Here is a 17,057-nt window from a genome sequence, read left to right on the forward strand (position 1 = left end):
CCCTATCTCAACCTTTTCTCCTAAAGGAAGATTGAGTAGAGGACATAGTTTGCTGTGGGAGTAAAAGAGGGCCTTCCCTGCCCACAGGGTAAGGGAGAACAAGGAAGCCCAGATACCATGTCAAAGCCAGACTACTTCTTGGGCGGTCAGGGAGCAGATATAAAGATGCACAAAGAGGTTAAAAAGAGCAGGACCCATTCTGGAGATATAGCCCCATGTCCACGATTGGGGTTCTCCCCCTTCCTGGATGTGCTTACAGGTGTTAGGGGACCTAAAGTATATACACTGGAGCACTGAAGCAGGAGATTCTCTCTCAATATGGCAACACTTGGGCCAATCCTGTGTCTCCGGAAGGATGTTTTCTGTTTAACTCTTTGGGGTCCCAATACCAACTGTACTCATGCAGGCTGAGCCAACCTCTCAGGCACATTCTGGAAGATACAGAGCCCCAACCTCATAACCCGTAACCCATAGCCTCTAAGGTGTTCTCCTTCTATAGCTCCAACCTGTAGACAAGACGCCCAGACACCATCCCTGAGTATTTGTTCCACGTTGATCTAACCTTTTCTCAGACATCTGTAACTCTTTGTGTTTGCATTGCTTACATTGATCCTTACCTGTATGTGTCCACAGTTCCCAGTACACCATGGGTAAGGGGGTTCACCTCCCTAGAAAGCATCTGGGTTTCCCAGCATCATGGGCTGTAACTGCCATATCTTCATGGCTTTCACAGGGCCCAGCACAGTTCTGGACATGCGGTCTCTGTTCAAGGAATGAGGGCCTGCATAAGATCAGTCTTAACTGGATGAGCAGTTTGGGGCTCCAAATCACCTAATAATGACAATACTTTTAATAATAGAAGATGATATTTATGGAGGTCTTCTGTGTACCTGTCACACAGCTAAACTCTTTGGGTATAATATCTCATTACATCCTCAAAACTACCACTTTTTTCAGATGAAACTATTAAGACTTAGAAGATTGTCTTCTCAAGGTTCACCAGCAAGAGAATATTTGTGAATTTGGTTGCTGTGAACATCAAGGACATTCACTGGTTAGTTACAAGGAGCTATGAATCCCTGGGAGCCTCAAAAAAATCACATGTGTTCAAGAATTTGTCCATTTTTCTGGGAAAATCTTCATTGCTTTCATTAGATTCTTCAAGGGGTTGTGCACACAATGTGGAAAAGACCGTCTCTGGCTAGACACAGAGCAACATGATCCCAGCCTGCACATGGGGGCACCCAGGAAAGCTTTACCACATCACCATTGTCATCTACCAGGTCCCCAGGGGAAGGGATGCAAGGCTGTAGACCCTGGCTGTGGCAATATACAGCTGCCTGCACCCTGCCTGGTTGGCACCTTGAACCAGGCTGAAGTTCACATCTAAATTCCGAGACCAGGAAACAGGCCTTATTAAGATTCCTGAAAAAGGAATTGGCTTTCAGGGCTTACCTATCTTCAGCAGATTTTCCCTTTGATTACTCAGGAGGGCTCTTATTTCCAGCTTAATGCCTACAAATACACTCACCCACTCTCTCCCACCCACCCTGTCTTTCCATTCTTCTAAAAAAAAAAAAAAAAATCATCTGGCCTAAATCACATTAAGAAGCAGGAGATTCTCTCTCAATATGGCAACACTTGGGCCAATCCTGTGTCTCCGGAAGGATGTTTTCTGTTTAACTCTTTGGGGTCCCAATACCAACTGTACTCCTGCAGGCTGAGCCAACCTCTCAGGCACATTCTGGAAGATACAGAGCCCCAACCTCATAACCCAGGACCTACAATGCCCCTCCCACTTCAACCAGCTCAGTGGTTTTCCCATCTTGTAAAAGGACTGAGTCTCTTTAGCCCTATTCACAGGAAGCTTTCATCAGTAGTAACCGTGGCAACAGATCAGAGAAGCTTCAAAAAGCCTGTCTGTATGTAATTAAGAAAAACGAGGACATGGACGCAAGAGCAAGGAGTTTAGACAAGGAGACTGTGGCTCCCAGCCTTGCCACTGCACGCACTGAGGGCTTTTGCTGACGGAGATGACAGATTTTCTTCTCCCTCTGACTTCCCTCTCTACTCCCCCTTTTTTAGCATTTTTGTGTGGTTGTCTCATTTGGCCTCATTCCTGGGGATGTTGCTGGGAGCTCTGGTGCAGGACAAATGCTCCCTGCAGGGGTAAGGCCTCAAGCCCAGGGAGTGCAGTTTGGATGGGGAAGGATGGCCCAGCACCTCCCCCTAAGGAGGTTTATTCAAGAGCCGAACCTGCTCTGGTTAGACTCTCCAAGCACAGGAGATACATGGCTCTTAGCATTAGGCCAATGGAACAGAGACCAGGGACCATTGGTGTTTTAGGCACCCAGACACTGGACCCTAGCTTGCTCTGCCTGGAGCCGATCTTCTGAGAAAGGGAGCAGGAGCTAAGCATTGTTGGGAGGCAATCTTAACCTATTTTATCTCAGAACCCTTATTCTTACCTGAGTTATCTCACTTATCTCAAGGTTTCTGTTCAGCTTTTTCCTAACCCCTGAGAGCCCAGAACCACACTGGCATATTTGTTAAAGGAATGAATGAGTGAGGAATAGGATCACAGCCAGTGTTGGGCCACCTGCACTGTGAGTCTAGGCACTGTGCTGGGCTCAGAGATAACAAGACACACCTCTACGGTTGCAGACACACAGCAAAACATATTGGGTTCTCCCAGAGCTCTTCGAAAGGAAAAGATTCACTCTATGCCGTTCTGGACTCAGCAACTGTGGGACTTATAGGTCCCTATTCACACCCCCTTCTCTGGAATGCAGCCGTGAATGAGAATGGGACCATAGTTGCTTTATATGAAGGCTATTTCTAAATAAATATGAAAATAACCTTCCTGGAAATGCACCGCTTTTCTTCCTAAGTGGGGAGCAGACATGGGACAGCACTGACTGGGGTTTTCCCAGCTGCTAGGGACTCCACTGGATTAAGGGACAGGGAAAGCCTCTCCCAGCAGCTCCTCCCTTGCTGCCTTTATCTCACTAAAGCTTCCACCACTCAGGACCACAAGCAGGGGTCCTCACTGCTACCACATCTGTATCCTCCCCCTGCCGCACAGCAGGGCCTCTCAGACTGGAGTAGAAGGCACACAGGTGATCTCCCAGGCAGTACAGGTCCCTGCGCCACCGCCCAAGGCTGCCCTCCAGTGAGAGCCTTACCATGTCCCAAGGACGCTTTAAGACAACGGTGTTAGGGGATTTGCCCCGCGCCCGGCAGAAAGCGAGCCCTCGAGGAACATACCTATCACGAGTATGAGAGATGGTGGCCTGTGGCAGAGGCTGGGCTCTCTGCGGAGCCCGGGAGCGGTGGCGCGGACCACTGGGAGCTTGAGGTCCGAATCTCATCTGTCTGAGCAAACAGACGTGTCCAAGCCAGGCACTGGCCAGTATGCACGTGAATGAATAGCGCAGCGTGGGGTGGAGCCGGCCAACCCAGTAAGACTCCACCCACCGCCGCGCCCACCACCCTCCCAGCCGGGCTGCGGGCTGCGAGCTGATTCCAGAGAGGTGATGGATGTTTATCCCTGGGCAGATGGGTGGGGTATTCTCGAACGCTATTTGCAAGACTCCAGTAGAAATGCTTCATGAATCCTGCCCTGTCACAAGCGTGCAGGAATGTTGGGCTTTAGCTCAGGTCTAATGGGCTTTATATAGTACCGTACTGATTTTCTTTCACATTTTAATAGAATCCGATTTAATATTTGCTTTCTGCTCTAGCTGCTTGCTGCTGACTGATTCAACACAGAATCCTTCCCTGGTGCCCCCCGACCTTGTTGTTATTCCCTCATTTTGTTTGTTGGCATTTGATTCCTGTCTTCAGCATGAACCATTTTACACATGTCTTCGTTCAGCTGGCGACAGTCACGTGCGTGAATTCTGAATGCATTACTATCCAGGGCGGCTGCTCCAGCAGACCCACCATTCAGAAGGGGGGCTTCTGGGTAAGATTCGTTTTCACCGTGATATGCATCGCGGTGCATCGAGGATAGGCAGCGCTCAGCTGCGGAGGGGCTGTGATCTGTTCTGTTTTGGGGCAGATTCTCTGACTTCATCAAATGTCCAGCAATGTGGCCAGTAATTCAGAAATAGGTTGCCTTTCCACCAAGGACCAGGCTTTCCAGAATTTCATATTTAACAAGGCTTTTCCACCTTTGCCACCGGATGAAGGGGAGCCTTAGACAGAGCTGTCCACAGGGAAAGGGCTGCTCTCCTGGACTCCCAGTGAGCCTGGCTGGTTTGTAGGAGAGAGAGTCTGTTCAAATCTCCTGTTATTTAGGAACAGATCTGACCATCAACCTTTGGAGTACCATACCGGTGGAAGGCCAGACTGGAAGACGGCTTTTTTCTTAGTAGGGAAAGATAGCTGGTTTCATGGTTTCATTAGCAGGCAGCATAGGGCTGTCATGGAGCGTCTGAGCTATGGAGTCAGGGGGACATGGGTCTGCATACTGGCTTCAGTTCTTATAGACCACGTGATCTATAGCCAGCTTTAGTTTCCCTTTCTATACAATTGAATTAATCATTGTATCTTCCCATGCAAATGTGTATAAAGCAGCCAGTAGAGTATCTGGAACAAACCCCTATGCTCTTCTTATGTTGTGGGATCAAAAACGGTGGCTTGTATGAAGCTCCCACCCAACTTTGCGTGTTGTCCTCAAGCACCAAAGCTGGGCGCTGTCAATATTCATCTGTGCAGGTGGTCCAGCAGCCTGTCCTCCAGAGAAACAGCCCAAGATGTATACACCACACAGACCCCAAGTTGTGTGGGGTTTTGTGCAGGATGCCTGTTGGATCTGTGCAGGATCTGTTTGGGCTTTTGATGGGCCACTTGTGTCCCTCAACTCTTGAATTCTACAGGAATCCAGTAAGTGTCTAATACACATACATATTATATACTATAGTATACTATATTAAACTATACATACTATACACTCAGATTGGCTAGGGGAAGTAGCATAGTCCTGAGAACAAAAGCGCCCGAAGCCAGGTCCTTGCATCTCCTCTCCTTCGGCACACATGACTGAAAGAAGTTGTCCCAGGGGAGTTTGGGGCAGGTTGTCATCTCTGTCCACCAATTTTCTCGGGATGGATTGGAGTGTGGAAATTTGGGACTGAGGGGCAGGAGACGATGCGTGCAAGACGATGGTGTGGTGGGAACACACCAAAGACAGAGAGAGGCTGGAGGAGGAGGCTTCTGTCCAACCTCACTGGGCCTCTCTTTGTCTCCTACAGGTGTCCCGTCAGGCCCCCGCAATGTCATCTCCATCGTCAATGAGACGTCCATCATTCTGGAGTGGCACCCGCCCAGGGAGACAGGTGGGCGTGATGATGTGACCTACAACATCATCTGTAGGAAGTGCCGCGCGGACCGTCGGAGCTGCTCCCGCTGCGACGACAACGTGGAGTTTGTGCCCCGGCAGCTGGGCCTGACCGAGTGCCGAGTGTCCATCAGCAGCCTGTGGGCCCACACCCCTTACACCTTCGACATCCAGGCCGTCAACGGAGTGTCCAGCAAGAGCCCCTTCCCCCCACAGCATGTCTCCGTCAACATCACCACGAACCAAGCTGGTAAGTCTGAAGACATCTGTGCTCCTTCTGTCTGTCTGTGTGGCTGGCTCCCCGTCCCTCTCTCTGAAGGAACAAAGCTGTGGCCACACCCATTCTGCCTTCCGGTCTCCTCACAGGAGAGAAAGGGTCAGGCCACGGGCATTGATGGCCATGGAGGAAACAGGTATAGCGTTTCATCCCTGAGGGTGAGCTGGATTCTGAGGGATATTCTCGAGCTCAGGACAAAAGCAGAGGCGTCTATCCAAGTCGGAGTAGAACCCAGTACTCTGCATTCAGCTGGGCTCAACAAATGCCGTTGGAAAGATAGATGGACAGACAGAGGGGTGGGGGGTTGGGTAGGTGAATTGGCAGAAGCCCTGCACGGTATTAAGAACCCCAGTGCTACTGTATCAGAAAACCCAATGAAAGAAACATCTCAGAAATCATGTGATAGAGTTACTTTTCAATTAAACCATGTAATCCAAGAGTGTGTCCTCCTGTGTAGCTTGCCGAGATGAATGCTACACTGCGATAGAGACCTCACATCATTGGCAATAGATCACTGCCGAGAGCCCATACATCCCTGTGGCACGCAGAGCTCAAAACACATTTGCTTCTCTCCTCTTAATTTCTGTATCTCTTACTCTTCTGACCTTTTCTCTTTATTACTTTTTACACCTCTTGCAACAACCCATTTCTTTTTATATCCATCTAACCAGTCCATTCATGCACTCACTCCCTTCCTTATTACTCCCTCCTTATTAAGGGAGAGTTTGTTAGCCTCTGATGTGTGTGCCAAACTGTGGGTTAGACACCGTGAGGGATACAGTGAGACCTGGAGACCACGGTTCCTCCCAGAAAACTCATTAACTGCAGAATTTGCAGGATGTAGACACGCAATCCAGATCTGCAGCAGGGTGCGTTTGAGGCGTGTGTACCGTGCATGTGCGGTAAATACCAAGGGAGTTAGACAGAAAGGAGCAATCTCCCCTCCTGGGGTGACGGCGCAAGAATGCAGAGGGAAAGTCTATAGGCAGTGGGGGTCGTGGGCAGTGGACTGTGATCTTATTTGGAATTATGGATTTTTCTCAATCAACAGATGCTAGAAGGACAGCTTGTTAGTGGAATAGCTGGAGCCAAGCACATCCCTTTTCTCTCTCTCTCTCCCTCCCTGTAGCTCCCCCTTCTTAACCTCCTCTTCCCTACTCTGTCCTCGTCTGCTCCTCACCTCCCCATTCTCGGGTTCCTTCTGCCTCTTTCAGTACCAGGCGGCTCTGATGGCAGATGATTCTTGGGTTTAAGCTGTCAGAACTCAGGAGAAAAAAAGGTGTTGCAGGAGAGCGTGGCTGTCCAGATGGCTGCGTTGTTGCCGTGAGCAAGTGTGTGTTCGTGAGTGCGTGTTTGTATGCATGCGTTTGGTCACGTGTTTGCATGCATGCGTGTGCAGTGAGAAAACAGGCGTGGAAGTGTGGAAGCCTCCAGCTGGTGACCACAGCCCCAGCACCATGGAGACAAAGGTTGTGACAGTCTCTGTCTTACCCCAAGAAAAGGCGATGGTAATTTCTGGATCACGTGGAGCATGGAACACGGGCAGCTTTTGTTAGCAGTGTTCCCCTTGGAGAGTTTAAGGCGGAAAACGGGCTGAAATATTTTAGTGTCCCAGCTTCTGGGACTAATAATCCTGCCAGCCTGTCATGTCATGCTGGGCTTGGCTGTCTGCTCTCTCTCTCTAAGAATGTGCGAACAAACCTGCCACTTATAGCGGTTTGCTTTGATTCCTGCCCCTCCCTTTCCTTACCCTGCTATTCCCGAACCTGCCCATCTGCTTATCTTGCCATCTGCACCTTCCCAGGCTGCAGAGACGCCGAGGGATTGGGTCTCCTGCAAGGGGCCCGGCATCGCCAGCATTCAAGATAGCTGTCGTCATCCTCACTCACTTGCTTCTCCAGGAGTGGATTTCTCGTGCCCTTTGTTCCTCTTCTGACAGTCCCTTTTCTCTTAACTTTCCCTGATTTTGGAGTCCCCTTTTTGGGAATCTGGAATTCCGGTGTCAGAAAGTTTACAATCAATGAGAGAAGGGTGCTTCTTGGTGGCATGTGGTTCTAACGAGACAAATGACAAGGTGACACACGGGTCCTGATTGGTGGGCTGTGGGGCTCTGAGGAGTGTGGTGCTTTCACAATGCTTGGGGGCAGAGCTGTGTGGGAATGCAAACTTTTTAACCATCAGATCATTCCTTTAAAGGAGGAGATCCCCCAAAATAAACACTTGGGCCTGTACTGTCCAAGAAAAGTTGAGAAACACAAAGGGAAGTGACACTTTTGGGGGGCAGGCAGGGAGAGGAGAAGAGGGAGAGGGGGAAATCTTAAGCTGGCTCCATGCCTATCGCAGAGCCTGATGCCAGGCTCGATGCCACGATCCTGAGATCATGATCTGAGCCGAAATCAAGAGTCAGATGCTTAACTGACTGAGCCCCCCAGACACCCCTAAGTGACAAGTTTTATAAGAGGTGAAAGAGAGACTAAGTAGCAGGCATCGTGAAAGCCATATCACTCTGCTACATGAAGGGCCAAGGTAGATGGACCCATGTAAGTCCATAAGTCATGCCACGTCTCTGTGACACGGAACCCTAGAAGACTTCTCTGCCCCTGGATCGAGACAGAGATGACTGTGTGTCTGTTAAGTGATCCCCGAGGTGATTTGGAGCTTGACCATGGTTGTCAGTGAGGGTCACATGAGAGAAGTGCTTGGCAAAGTTGGTTGCTAAGTGGTCTTGGACTTGATCAGAAGCCTGATGTTCATGAATAGCAGACTCGATCCTGGCAGGCTGGCTTGCTGCTCCAGCCTGGCTCTTCCTTTGGCCAGAAGCTACAGACCATGTCTGCAGCTGGGTATGCAGCTCTAACTGTCCAGCAGATCCGAGATTGTCATGCTCCTTCTTTCTCAGGGCTGCCCAGACACACCACACTGATGCTGCCTCCCACCGTTCTCGTGAGGCCCGCCCAGTGGAAGCGGGCAGCTCATTGAGCTGACTGAGGTATCCAGTAAAAAGGTTATGGTTGGCATCAGTCCACCAGAGGGAGTTACCAAGAGGCTTTTCTTGGCCCTAAGGGCTGATCTAACACGAGAGTGTGGGAGATTTTGTAATCATCTTTTGATCCATAGGGCACACGGAGACAAGCATCCCTGGGGGGACACTGAGGGATCTCTTGGGTCCTGAGAGGGGCAGAGGGCTTCTGTCTCCTGTGACTGCCCCAGTCATGTCTATAGTCTTGACTACGCAAAGATATTGTGTCACTTGGAGAGTAACAGGATCAAATCCTCACCCAGCCCATAGGCAGTGGCAGAAAACTGCCATTTTGAGCACCTCTACTGTGCCAAGTCCATGCTGAGTTCCTTATTACCATTTTAATCACCTCCAGTGTGCCAAGCCCATGGCTAATTGAGGTGGATCAGAGGAAGAAATGGGCCAGAGTGCTTTCAGAATCTGCTCAACATCTTACTACCGGCAGTGATGTTTCTAGGTTTCAAACTCAGATTCGTGGCCATTTTATTCTCCGACTGATCAAAAATCGCATTATGGTGAGCCAGAGAAGTTATAAGCTCTCTCTAAGCTATTGCCACATAGCTGGGCTACTTCAGCTGTCAAAAAAAATGTCCATCATCTTTGGTTGGGGCTGGTCATGAATTATGCAAGCTCAGATTTACGTGAGGTCTTCGGAGATGCAGCCTTGCACTGCATACTGCTGCTTGGAGTTTAAAATAGACCAGATCAGGTGGAACACGCTCTGTTCCAGTGGCCAAGCGATCTGCACAGAGCTGTTATCACCACTGACTCCTCCAGCCACTCTCTGGCACCTGGCCCCAGATTCAGACTGATGGCCAGATCATCTGGCTGTCAGAGAGAATTAAAGTGAATGACAAACTTTACTTCTTTTTCCTGCCAACTAGATTCAGAATGTCAGAGTTGGGGAAGGGGACCTCAGAGGAAATCTTGGGGAAAATAAATAAGACAAATCAGACCAGAACATCTAAAAAATCAACTTGCCACAAAATAAAATAGAGTCAGTGAATTTGGGACCATCTGAGCCAGAGAGAACACAGTCAAAGGCCCAAGAGGCCAGGCAGGCAGTGGAGAGGAGCAAAGCAGGGCCAAGCGTCAGGCAGTAGAGTGGTGAGGGCCGCAGAGAACCACGGACAGGCCAGCCTCTGCTCTGCTCTGGCAAGTGGTGCCATGCTCCGCACTGCCAGAACCTATAAGCTGAAAACCTAGATTTAAAATGTTGACGACTAGGGATGCCTGGGTGGCTCGGTCAGTGAAGCCTCTGCCCTCAGCTCAGGTCATGATCTCGGGGTCCTGGGAGAGAGTCCCGTGTCAGGCTCCCTGCTCAGCGGGGAGTCTGCTTCTCCCTCTGCCTCCCGCTCCCCTTGCTTGTTCCTTCTCTCTTTCTGACAAATAAATAAATAAAATCTTTAAGGAATAAATGAATAAATAATAAAATGTTGACAACTAATTAGGAAATTTTAAAGCACTTGAGAGCCAAATACACCCAAGACTGGATTTGCCCTATGAGCTGTGGTTTGTAACCTCCGATTCAGAAGGCTAATCTGATTTACCCAAGCCTGAATGGCTGGCAAGAGTGCTGTGTTGGTCTAGCCTTATTCCACTGTGGGGCAGTCACGTTTCTCACCTCTTTTTTTCTTTTTTTCTGTTTTAAAAATTATTTATTTATTTGAGAGAGAGAAAGCAAGGGATAGCATGAGCAGGGGGGAGGGGCAGAGGGAGAAGCCGGCTCCCTGCTGAGCAGAGAGCCCCATGCCGGACTCTATCCCAGGACCCTGGGATCATGACCTGAGCTGAAGACAGATGCTTCACTGACCGAGCCACTCAGGCGCCCCACCTTGCTCACCACTTGGGTCCAGTGCAGCAGAGGTAGAGTGAGGGACCCTGCTGTTGGACCCCCTCTCTGCTCTTCACAGGACTCGTGCAAGTTCACTGAACTGCCATGATCCCTTCTATCTCAACTGTCACATGGGAGTAATGAACCCTTCTTCCTAGAGCTGTTGTGACAAGCAAATGAGATGGGACAAAAAGTCCCTTTGTGAACCAGGCTACGGATGAAGGGATGAGCCTCATTTCTGAGCCAGACAGCAGTTTGCTGTACTCTTCCAAAGCTGTTTCCTTCCGAGGCCCCTCCATCACTTTGTTTGGGACCGATGTCATCCCCATCAGATAAATGACAGGGATTGGTTTGTCCATTCTCCAAGGGAGGAGTGGGTACCAGAAGGGCTTAGCGGCAAAGTCCCAGGGAGTTGATGAGGGCACTGGAACCAGAGCTATGGACCTGTGCCAGGCTGACCTTGCCACTCAGAGGAGCCCGTCCGTCTTTCCTCCTCGTGTGTCTAGAGAAGCAGCACTTGCCCTCTTACTTTTATGAACACATCAGCCTTACTTATATCTGACATGTATATTACCCCCGGTCCACGTGTGACCCACTGTGCCTACTGCATGTGGGATGTTAACATATTCACTGTGCCCACAGACACAATCCATAACTTAATTTTGTTTCAAAGATACTGCATTACTTCCATTAATGGTCATAAGCCCCTATAGTTTGTCCATTTTTAAGGTGTTATTGAAGCTCCTAGACAATTAAAGTCACTCAGAGATGCTACTTTTCCTACAAAAGAATTACCTAGACCACCAATTCTTCTGAACACATCACCTAATTTGCATTATTCCTTGGTTAAATATAGTATTTGCATGCATAAAGAATAATCTTTGAATATGAAAAGGAATTTTATGATATTGCAATATATCGAGCTCTTTGGAGGAAAGATATTATGTAAATCTCAAAATTAAATATTAAAACAATATTACAGTGCTGCCTGTAGAAATTTGGAGTGTTAAGATCCATATGCTGAAACCAGTTCATTTTTAGGGGCTGGTCTCATTGGAAATTAGCAGGCGAAATTTGCTCCGAAGTATAGAAAAGATTGAGTCAGAACTTTAAAAAGACTGGAATGACTTTAAAGAAAACTTTCATTCAAATTAATAAAGAAGAGTTTAAAAACCTTAAGTAAATGAAATTTTCACTGTCCTTAATTCAATTTCATAGTTAATTTCATTGCTTTCTTCCCATTGTTAATTCTAAAAAGGTTGTTTTTATTGTTTCTTAAGCCCTGACACTGAAAAGGAAATTTTAAGTGGTCTCAGAAAGGTCCAGCCCATATTTGCCAACCGCGGTGTGTTGTGTGTTGAGCTGAGTAAGTCAGCAGGTGACACTGTACTTAATCAAAGTCCTGGCTTCCACCCTCCTCAACCTTGGGGCTCTCCACAAGATGGTGAGCTCTAGGGGAAATCAGCCTTTCTCACTTACCCCAGCTTCAGGAGGGAGGGACCACACCATGCTAGGCACAGGGAACCTTGAGAAGTACTTGCCAGGATCCTTCAGTCCCTACATCAGAGTTAGTACAGAGATGTTTCTCTGGGGTGGTGATAGCTGGCCGACCAGGTATCTCCCTCCCCTAAAAGGAAAAACTGAAAAGAAAAAAAACAGAACAAAACAAAAACTGAAAGGAAAACTGAAGGGAACAATCTTTGGACGATGCCAGCAGCCCCAATCCACTCAGAGGAGCACAGTGAGATTCAGCCGTACTCAAAGGGGTTTATTTATTTAGTTAAGCACTCTAACTTTGGGAATGTATTCATTCATCTAACACAGTCTTTGTGACTGCTTTCCACAGCCTGACTCATGGGTTCCTGCTTCTAGGGGCTCCCGTCTGTTCTCTTTCTCAACAAATATTTATTGAGGCTTTCTGTGCATCATGCGCTGCTCGAAGCACCAGGAACACAGGAGCAAACAACACAGACACAAATCTGTGCCTTGCGGAGCTCACATTCTGGTCCACAGCACTCACTGGGACTGGGGTCACAGGCCCAGACAAGTCACAAGGGAGCAGACAACTAGCGGGGAAGCAACACTAGGGGCCCGTCAGCTGGGCTCTTGGTCCCACAGCCTGCTGTGGTGCCAACCTTCACTTTCCGATAGTTAGAAGGTGGTCACATTGAGAGAGAACATCTCAGTCTATAGCGACTAGGCTGAACACTGACAGTGTTGGGTGGTCTATTTTACGACTCAGTAACTGACCAGTTTGGGCTTCTTATGGACAGATATCACCTGCAGGACCATGCAATGCTCGTGTGTGGGTATTCTCCATGTTTCCGGTCCTGGGCAATGCCTGGTGATGCTGCTGACAGCTGGGGAACAGCTGAGAATGCCCTGCCCTGCCTCCCGGCCAGGATGACTGCAAGGCCCCATGCGGCCTGGGGCTCATTTGCTCACTGTACTCCAGCTTGGGCCAGGCACTGCAAGTCCGTGCTTTGTTGAGTGCAAATGGGACAGGCTGCTGGCAGTGAGATTGTAGTATGTTTCTTACCCTGTCCCAAGTCCAAATGACATTGCAATAACCCTCCTCCTAGAGGGAACCTCACGGAGAGAACTTCTAGTTGGATCATGAGCTAGTTGCTGTTCGCCCCATGGCCTTGGCAAAGGAGGTGGGAGGGAGGAGGGGTTCTGGTGATGTGTCTGCCCCGCGCTCCTCCCGCAAATGTCAGCTCCGTGAGCCCCAACCGTAATCTTCAGGACAGCATGCCTGTACCCGTCTTATTGGCTCTTGTTCCCCAGTGTCTAGCTAGATGCCTGAAATAACAGAAGTCAATAAATGTTTATTGAGGGATTAATAAATTGTCAAGCAAATGTATGAATGAGAGCCTCAGTCTTTCTTAGACTCAGCTCAGGCGTCTGCATGTGGAGCAGCTTGAGCCCTCTCTATGGTCTTCACTTCATCACACATCTCTGGGCGGGTGCTGGGTTTGGAGTTAAGCCCCAACATTCTTCCAGATGTGGCTGAGACCTGGAACTTCCTGGTGGCACTGTCCTCCCAAAACATGGCCCTCAGAGAGACCCTGTGCTATGAGCCGGGCTGCGGCTCCCCTGTGGGCAAGCCCCAGCTACTGGAGCGAATGCATAGCTGGGGGTGGTTGGGACGGCGTACTGACGCGCTGTCTGTCCACCGGCGTGCCAACTCCGTGCCTGTCATTTTCACAGCGCCAGCCATGTTAAACAGGCGGGAGCACCAGGGGTTTTTGAATGACGCAATTAACAAAACAGTAATCAAGCTAAGTGTTTAATTTCAGAAAATTAACATCTTCTCTGAGCGGATGTGAAAGAGGGAGAAAAAAAAGGCGCATTAAATGTTCTGGGTAAATAAAGGCAACACCAGACCACAAATCTATTCCAGTTCAAAGGAGACTCTTGGCCAACCCTCAGGCCTTGGGATCAGTTTCCTTCTGAGGCCCCAGCTGCAGGACATCGGCGAAAGAATGGAGCCCTAGGATCTTAACATGTGTGTGCCTTTCTTTCCCTCTTTCCTCCCCTCTCCTCTCCGCCCCTCTCTCCCATCCTCACCCCTCCCTCCTGTCCCCTCCTCTCTTCCCTTCCCTTCCCTCTTCTCTTCTCTTCTTTCCTTTCCTTTCAGAACAGAGCAAATGCTTTGTCTGTCCAGAAGAGCTCAAGGGCACAAGACCCCCGGGAACTTCCTGGTGGCACTGTCTGCCCCATACAAAATCCTTATTGGTCTCTGAACTGTACTAGTTACAAGGATGATACAATGAGTTCTTGCACGTGCATTAGTTTTTCATGCACATAGGCTGTACTTGTCCTGATAGACTTTATGGCTCCCAGGGGAAAAGACCAGGTCTCACTCCTCCACTAACCCCTGTACGTCAGCACAGTGTCCTCTGCTCTGGCCTTACTTAACATTCATGGTCTTGTGGTGCCTCATAAACCAGCCGGCTATCTCTTGTTTGTAGGTGCATGTTTGCTTGTGGTGGAGGAAGCTTGGAAGGGGGTGGGTGTGCAGGGCACTGGCTGGGGACAGGACCTCCCGGTGTCTGTTGGCTTATGTGATACCCTGGGAGAGAGTGAGGGCCCAGGACAAGGACTGTAAGGACAAGGGAGACAGCTGTGCCACAGGAACAGGGTGAAGTTTGAGCACAACAAGCAGCCTTGAGGCATGGTGATGAGGTGCCACAATTTGGAAGGGAGGAAAGGCTGTCGGCGGTTGTGGGTGTTGGGCTGAACGTGGCCACAGGTCCTCAGAGAGGGGACTGGAAATGCGGCTTAGGGAACAGCTTTCCTAGGGGGCGTCTCACAGACAGCTGACATGGAGAAGAGAGAAAACAAACCAGGAGAATGAGCGGATGGTTTGCAAATACATTGGAGACATGCCAGGGGCCCTGGAAGTGTTCGGGGACAGTGGCAAGGGGAGGGGGGGATTCAGTTCTGCGCATGTGTGATTTGTGGACATTTGGAGTTCCGGAGTCCAGGTACGACTTCTGCATTTGGGTATTTTCTCCACAACGTGGGAGATGAGCTTGGTTGCGGAGGGTGCACGAAGTACTGGGGTCGACGGTTCAAAGAGCATGGCAAGTTTGGCAGGGCCGTTGCAGAGAGTGGGGGATGGGATTGAGGAGAGAAATCCCTCATTTCCAGGAAGCGCTGAGGGCTCCTTGGAAGCTGGGGATCACGTGTTTACGAAGCCATCCACCTGCCCTGTTACGTGACCTTCTCAGCAGTGCATGGCTGACCCTGCAGGAAGTTAATCATGGATCTCTCTTGAGATGAGTTTTGCTGGCTGTGTCCTCAGAAAAGATAAAGGCGACTCGTGCCTGAGGGTTAAGGGATTATTGCCAGTTAGGTTATTACAAAGATGGAACTGGGCTGGATAATGAGGGATGCACATAAGGAAGAGGGCTGACGTGTGGGGTGGAAGTCACGGCCGAGAGGGCTGGTTGAGCCAGCCAGAGTTGCAGGGGCTTGTCAGAGGTTGCTGGGAGGAAGGAGAAGACCTGAGTTTGTGGCTTTGAAAATGGAGCCACTTCAGGTGAAACTGAATCCAGGTGTGCCATGAGAATGGGCAGATGTGGAAGAGTGGTGGGGGTCGGGGAACAGGAAGTGGTTGGACATGGAAGTCATCCACCAAAGGGCAAGTCCTGGGATGGAGCAGACAGAAACCCAGGTCTTCAGTGAGTCAGGAATGGTGGTAAGAGTGAGTACACAGTGCTCCCAACGTGAAGAGCGGCAGCTCTGCCCAGTGACATTTTAACAGAGGGTGCCAGAGAGGGTGAGCCACAGTGTGGAGATGGTGACTGGGAATAAGGAGGGCATAGCCCACTTCCTGACCTTGAGTTGTGCTAGGCATGAAACTGTCCACTGCCACATTTCAGAGGGCTGCAGGGCACAGGTGTCCCCAGGCATCAGAGTCAAGAGAAGGGAGACCCATACAGTTGTGGGGATAGGAGGCCACCCAGGACCCCATGAGCTGGATGCTTCCTTCCTCTGGCCCAGGGCTCCACCCATTTCCACCTGTCTGGATTCCCCTAATCTCCCTGAGGCACTGCCCTCCCCCGTGCCGGGCATCCCCCGGGCTAGAAGCCTGAGTGTAGGAGGAGAGCAGAGATGGCCAGCACCATCATTTCTGTCACTGCTCTCACCTGCTAAGGGCTTAGGGAAGTCACTTCCTCTCTCACCGTCAGTGCTCTAAACCCATAAATTGGAAGAATTAGTAGAAAACTGAATAACCTCAGATGTCCTTTCAAAATTTTATATTCCAATTTCTAGATTTCTAGACAAATAGTTCTCAAATTGAAATGTACATCAGAATCCCTTGAAGGGCTTGTTAAAACACAGATTGCTGAGCCCTTCCCCCACCCCCGAGTTTGTGATCCAGTAGCCTGGAGTGGGGCTCGAGATTCTGGATGTCTCACCAGTTCCCAGGTGATGCTGATCAAGGATCCCGTTTTGAGAACTAGCAGGATCAGTTGGATGTTCCCACCACAGAACGCCTCCACATCAGAGTTAATATCACCCTCTGCTATAAACCTGCATCCCCAGAGCAGCCCCCAGCTCCTACCCTCAGCTGTCTTATCCCTGCCTTTGGCTTGGAATCAGGACCTTTGTGGATGGACCCAGGAAGGAAGCCCCAGTCAGGGATATAAGGCTGACTCAGCCACCTGGGCCTAAGACCCCCACTTTCTCTCCCACTCCTGCTTTTTTGAGCCCAGGGGGAGATTCAGCCAATATTCTACAACAGAATCAAAATGATGCCATCCCCTCAAAGCAGTCCTCTGTCCTTAGCTGACTCCAAGGTAAAGAGGAAGATTGGAAGGGCGTGTCAGGGTCATCTCAAGGCAAGCCCGGAGCAGAAGTCAAGAAGCCAATGTCCACAATAGAGGAAAATAATTAGAAAAATAATTAATTCTGCTTTTATATTCATATCCAGTCTGCAAACTAATTGCTTGTTTGTTTAATCTACTTTGGCCAGAAGTGTTACTGCACCAAAAATATTTAATGAGTCAGGCTTCCTAATGTAAAATTCAAGCATATTTGTGCAATGAAATGAGTTTTCATCATCAGAGGG

General features: G+C 49.5%; 1 protein-coding gene across 2 annotated transcripts in view; it reads left to right on the forward strand.

Moving 5' to 3' along the window:
* The window catches only part of EPHB1 (EPH receptor B1), a 419,068-nt gene that overhangs the window by 300,597 nt on the left and 101,414 nt on the right, over positions 1 to 17,057 (forward strand). For both annotated transcript variants that reach the window (XM_059162673.1, XM_059162675.1), the window contains exon 5: positions 5,259 to 5,594. In XM_059162673.1, coding sequence (XP_059018656.1) covers positions 5,259 to 5,594 — 336 coding nt within the window. The remainder of the gene's footprint in view (positions 1 to 5,258; positions 5,595 to 17,057) is intronic.

The sequence above is a fragment of the Mustela lutreola genome, chromosome 2, assembly GCF_030435805.1.
Source record: "Mustela lutreola isolate mMusLut2 chromosome 2, mMusLut2.pri, whole genome shotgun sequence".
Lineage (NCBI taxonomy): Eukaryota > Metazoa > Chordata > Mammalia > Carnivora > Mustelidae > Mustela > Mustela lutreola.